Below are 6,209 nucleotides of genomic sequence, written 5' to 3'. Positions count from 1 at the left end.
TCGCCTTTCAAAGTAAAGTCTACCAGCCGGAGAGTCACTGAGAAGACAAGATACTTCTGTAAATAGCCAGTAATTAGTGAAGGGTTGTCATTCACTGTCGTATATAATTCTCTCTCTCTCTCTCTCTATACTGATTTAGTTATCCTAGATTAAATTAATTCAATAAAACAGTCAGTATTTTATTAATGACAATACATGCATACTGATACCTAGATATGTGAGGTTTTATACAAAATATATAACAGATTGCTGGACAAGGATTTTATTCATTGTATAAAGCTCAAATACATCTCTTTTAAAACAAGTTTTGTGACCAGGTATGGATACAGCATTCAAATACATTTTATATAAACCGAAATACCTCACAAGAACGTGTGGCTGTGTTCTAAATGTGAGTATGAATTATGCTGCCTTATAGATATATGTTGATATCACTCATTCAAACAGCATGGTGCGAACTCTTCAGCCATAACTCCTGGAAAAGAAACGGAGAAACAAGATGTTATTCATCAATAACCTGAGAGTGAATCTACTTTATTGCTTCAAAAATAAATAAATAAATAAATAAATAAATAAATAAATAAATAAATAAATATGCCCCGTCCATTCGTTTGAGGTGACTGTAAAATCGTTTCCGTCTTTTGCTGATTGTCTAATTATCTCTATTTTGCTATAGACTTCCATGTTAGATTTTTTTAATGATGAATGCCATTTTTGTAAGTGAATCCCATGATTCCTCTAATGATTTTGCACTCTTGTTCTCTCTAATATTTTGAGGAGACTTTAATTGGCATTTAGGTACTTATTATAAATTAAATGAATCGAATAATGAGACGTAAGTGGCAAGGTGAGGGATGCGGTAATTTACCATTGCTTTTCTCACTGGGCCAGAAAGTACTATTGCAGCACTTCTGGTCTTACGAGTAGAACCTTTCAGAACATCCAGATGCTATGAATGCTATGAATGTCATACTCAGCACCAACCATACCTCGCAGGTTCCATACTGTCACAACCATTAACGAGACTCAGACTTCAGGGGAAGATACATTGTACTCTGGTCTGTGACAAGAGACAGATGGAAAAAAATACTGCACCCAACAAGAAATAGTAACAAATTGAAAACCCTTTCTCTTTAGTGATTGAAACCTAAACACACACACAAAAATGAAGTACTGACTCACGCTGTGTAAATCTCCATTCACCACTGCCGCCTTACAATTGGCGTCACGAGAGGACTTGACCTTCAATCTCTGTGCAGTCGATTTTACAACAAGATGATCAGATTTATGGTTTCGAAGGTAGTGACATTTAATAATTTATGAATATCCTAAAATTTATATAATATTGTTTATCTGTCCAAGTCGTGCAGCTTTGAGCTTGCATTTAGGTGATACTGGGTTCAAATCCCACCGTCGGCAACCACGAAGATGGTTTTCCGTTCTTTCCCATGTTCACACTTGTACCTTAAATAAGGCCACGATCGATACCTTTCCCACCTCTCCGTCGCCGAAAATATTCGATATGTTAGAGCGAAGTGAAACAAGAAGCAAAAAAAAAAAAATTTTCTGTGAGATGATTATATATTAAAACAGTTTACTAAAAACATCTTTGGCAAATCCGTCCGTCCTTTCTACTGGACCGATTTGCTTCATTTGTGTTTTATTCTCTCCAGAATTACCTGTCGGTGAATCATGAGACACTGTTAGGTCTCTAAGTTCAGTCAACTTTGAGTAATCATAAAATCAAATCATCACTCCAATAATTGCAGGGGAAAGCTTACCCTAACCCGCAATACATTCTGTACGTAGCAGGTTGCTATGCGACTAAAACTTTAATCAATATTCTGATATATGATTTTCATTCTAAGTAATGTAATTGGATGCAGCCATGTTTGATTACTACCTGTCAAGCCAGAGAGTATACACTTCCTCTGATCACGGAAGTAGATACTCTTTGATTCTCTAACCCAGGGGTTTCCAATTGGCGGCCCGCGGGCCGCATGTGGCCCGCGAAGCCATATAATGCGGCCCGCGAGACCATTCTAATAAATAATGTGAAGAATAGTTACAAAATAATATTTTATAGGTCGTTCAAAAATGTATTAATTTTCATATTCTTTATAGACCCAAGTCCGAACTAGTTCAATCTTTAATACTATTTCCTCCTTTTAAAAATTCACTTGATCTGAATAGATTATTTTTCATTTAAAAAATTTAAAATCCAAATTTCAGATAATAGTGATTGGTTTTTACGTCCCACTAACTACTTTTGATGTTTTTCGGAGACGCCTAGGTGCCGGAATTTTGTCGAGCAGGAGTTCTTTTACGTGCCAGTAAATCAGTCGACACGAGACTGACGTATCTGAGCACCTCCGGAATGATCTAACATCGAACCTGCCAAGCTGGCTTCAGAAGGCCAGCACCTCAACCATCTAAGCCACCCTGCCCGGCTCCAATATTTTAAAATAATGTTTTACTTAAGTAATTAAAATTATCAAACCTTTATTTCAATTGAATTATGCATATTATTTTTTCAAAATGGTAGTTTTGTAAGCCTACTATGTGCAGAATTTTACGAAAATTGGCCTATTATTCAAGTGCAGCCCGCGAGCATGACTAAGGTTTCCAATATGCCCCTCGAGCCCTTACAAATTGGAAACCCCTGCCGGTTCTAACCTTTCCCAGCTTCGAAATATATTCAACAGATGGCAGAGCGTTCCTAATACCTTATATGCTGCTAAGAGAAAAAAGTCTACGTACAAACAGACCCAATCACAATTTAGATATTATATGAGAACACCTATCGAATGATAATCTAGTTACACTAGAAAGAGTGAAAGCCACGTATCTTTTTTTAAAAAAATTATCTGCCTGGCCAGAAACGCTCTTTCGAGCTTAACCTATGACCTCACAAGACAATCGTTCTATATAGAAGTGAGATTAAAAATACCATTGCCTTCTAAGACACAATACCTAGCTCTACATCAAGAACTGCAGAATAAAAAGCGAATATATGGATAGATGACTTCAAAATGGATGAATTCTGTCTACGAACTGCAGCATACCATAACGTGCTTCCCATTAAATGATCATAATACCATTGCAAATGGCAGGCAAAACACTATGACTACGAGTTATCTGACCTATTTATGATACATGCTGTGGAGAGGCACGGGTGTTTTAGTCTATATACTAGCAAATGTACCCGTGCTTCGCTACGGTATTCTGCATTGTATACGAATATTGAAGTAAATACTGTACATGCAGTAAATAAGATTGTTTTAAAATAGCATGTCTCTTAGCGTTATCCGAGAAACAATATGCAGAGGTCCCCATACGTTGTTTCCAGTGTAAAGTGCTTGTTACGGATTTGTGATGATAACGACAGGCTCACTTCCCTACTGCGATTCACAATCGAGTTGGGAAGTTTACATTATAATTGCAGGCCCCATTGCCTACTGCGCGGTCACAATCTATTTGGGGAGTTTCCGTTACAATTGCAGGCCCCCTTTCCTACCTCCAGACATATTACAAATTGAAGAGTTTTTATTATAATGGCAGGAAACTTCCCTACAACCAGTCAAAATTGAGTTGTGCAGTTATCATTATAATGATAAGCCCCTTTTCCAACTGCCAGCCAGCTTCCTGCCAGTCACACCAAGTTGATGAGTTTCCATCAAAATAGCAGGCCAGTATGCCTAATGCCAGTCACATTTTAGATGGGTACATCTGTTTATAACTGCGGGAACGCTTGCCTACAGCCAAAGACTGTATGCTGCATGCTCCCTTGCCTTCTGAAAGTCAAATCGAGAAGTGAATTATTCATTACAATGGTAGGCCTGCCTCATTAATGCCAGTTACACAGGAATTGGAGAAGGACTCCATTCCTACTGCCAGTCATAGTCGGTGTGCGGAGTACTGATTACAATAGCAGACACACCCTTTCTCGATCGCTACAAAATCGACATCAGTGAATATATATAGTTCGACATACGAAAGTATGTGCTTGTTTACAATATTGCAGACCTTCATTTACAGATTAACTGCTTCTAAACGGTACATCATATCGAGAAAAGATTGTACCATAAGACGCCGGATTTAGCGGCCTAAATTGCTGGTCATATGATATCTCATCTATTCATGGGTCAGATTGAGTTAGAAACTTGGGTAAAATTTGTGTAAGATTATCTCACATTGCATTGCTTTTCGGATAATTAAGTGACAGCTACATACATAGCATTTGGCTCACATATGGCTACTGGGTGGACCAATTTTCGTGTAGAGTATGATGATTCTATCTTTCCTCTAAGTGATGGAAGGTATGAATTATGTATGTGAAAAGTACTACTTTACTTAAGATCGAGAAATAGAGAAAAGTCAAACGTAAAATGGATATAAATACGACAAAAAGTCGTACGACCAAGGTTGTAGATCACTCCAAATTGAACGGGGATTGTGCCATCCGTTATGTGATGATACTTCCCCAAGGTCTGCACCATCATTAAAATTGCCTCCATATTTCGATATTCTTCGGGATAGAAAGGGAAAAATTTAAAGCTCTTGGAAGTTTTCCGCCCGTTACAGGCTAAGTCGTAAAATTTTGCCAAATTTCAGTTTTCTTTCTCGACTGGCAGATTATGCTGCAATCTGGGTTTTCAGTGAGAAGTGTAAAAAGTAGAACTTTCAAGATACTAAACCAAAAAATATGCAGATGATCACTATTACCCCTTAAGCGTGTAGCTGTACGAAAATTTCGACAAAATAGTCTATGTACAGGCACACAGTAGTTACGATTTTATTTACATAGATAAATAAGGAACCTGCTCCACGTACAACACCTTTTGGGCTATATCCGCTGGACTTAACCGGAAAAACGGACCGTTTATGATATCTCCCTTATTAATCCTCCTGTCGAAAAAATGCACATGAAAAAAAGTTTTAGAGATGGAATTCCATCATGTTTGGTCGATTTCCAGTCAGGTTGGTCTTGTACTGTATATATTCTGGAAGAGTAAAATCACCATTTCGGTTCCCTATAAACCGCCAGTCCATTCCGGGAACATGAAATGTTATTGACGATTAACACCTACCGTTGGACAGGTGGATGTTAATATAAAGTTTGACTCAAATATCTTCAGTAGTTTTCAAGTTGTAAAACATACGCTTTACACGCACCCGCTCTTGAGTTAAGTCCGGTGGGACTTGTACCGGAAAACGGTCCGTTAATGATATCTCCCTTATTAATCCTCGTATTGAAATGATGCACATGAGGAAAAAGGCCTAGAAATGAATTTCCATTACGGCAGCTAAATTTACATTAAGTTTGGTTGCAAAATGACGGTTTCGGTTTCGTATAATCCCCCAGTCAATTCAGGGATTCAGAAACAATACTTGCCCTAAAACCTACCAAAGGACAGATGGATTCTAAATATCAAGTTTGGTGGAAATATATCCAGTAGTTTCCAAGTTTTAGACAAACAGACAAACAAACAAACATACAGACACAAAAAGAGAATATATGCAGATGGTCATTATTACACCTGAAACGGATAACTGTACGGAAATTTCGCCAAAATTGTCAATGTACAGACATACTCTAGAAGTGTAGACCTTTATTTCGATAGTTACTGCTTTGCAACTGTACGACGTATCTACAAACGGACTTCACCATCAGACGCCCCTTTCAGTGCTCTACATGGTTGGTCCTATGACATATTCTCGTATCTCCTTTATTTATGGGTTAGATTGAGTTAGAGTCATTGAATGGGGTGAAATCTTGTACAGTTTTTGAATGCTACTTTATATTTTTGATTCTCATGTGACAGCTAGAATCATAAAATTTGGCTATAACATTGCCAATGGTCATGTCAATGTGCGTGCCGAATGTCATGATTCTACCTTTCCTATAAGTGTGCCAAATGATAACATATACGTGTAAAAGTACAAAATCAACTTGTGTTTAATGTATTAGGGATAGAAATACGACGAAAAGTCACAGGACAAAAGTTGTAGATCTCTCCAAAATGAAACGCAATTTGCTTTGTGACTTTTGATACGACTTACTGATTAGCCACCAATTACCCCGAAACGAAGGTCTGCACCGCCGTTAAAATTGCATCCATATTTCGGAATTTTCCTGGGCCAGAAGTTATACATTTGCATAGCTTAGAATATTTCCTCAAAGGAAAGAGTGTACAGCATTCGGTATT

The 6,209-nt window shown here is 37.7% G+C and overlaps 1 protein-coding gene across 1 annotated transcript in view; it reads right to left on the bottom strand.

Moving 5' to 3' along the window:
• Window positions 1-246: 246 nt before the first annotated feature.
• LOC136879220 (heterogeneous nuclear ribonucleoproteins A2/B1) overlaps window positions 247-6,209 on the bottom strand; it is a 28,979-nt gene continuing 23,016 nt past the window's right edge. Inside the window, exon 3 of the mRNA XM_067153024.2 lies at window positions 247-475. Within this exon, the coding sequence (XP_067009125.2) occupies window positions 463-475 (13 nt within the window). The 3' untranslated portion in view covers window positions 247-462. The remainder of the gene's footprint in view (window positions 476-6,209) is intronic.

This window comes from Anabrus simplex, chromosome 8, assembly GCF_040414725.1.
Source record: "Anabrus simplex isolate iqAnaSimp1 chromosome 8, ASM4041472v1, whole genome shotgun sequence".
Taxonomy (NCBI): Eukaryota; Metazoa; Arthropoda; class Insecta; order Orthoptera; family Tettigoniidae; genus Anabrus; species Anabrus simplex.
This window is presented reverse-complemented; position numbering and strand designations above follow the sequence as displayed.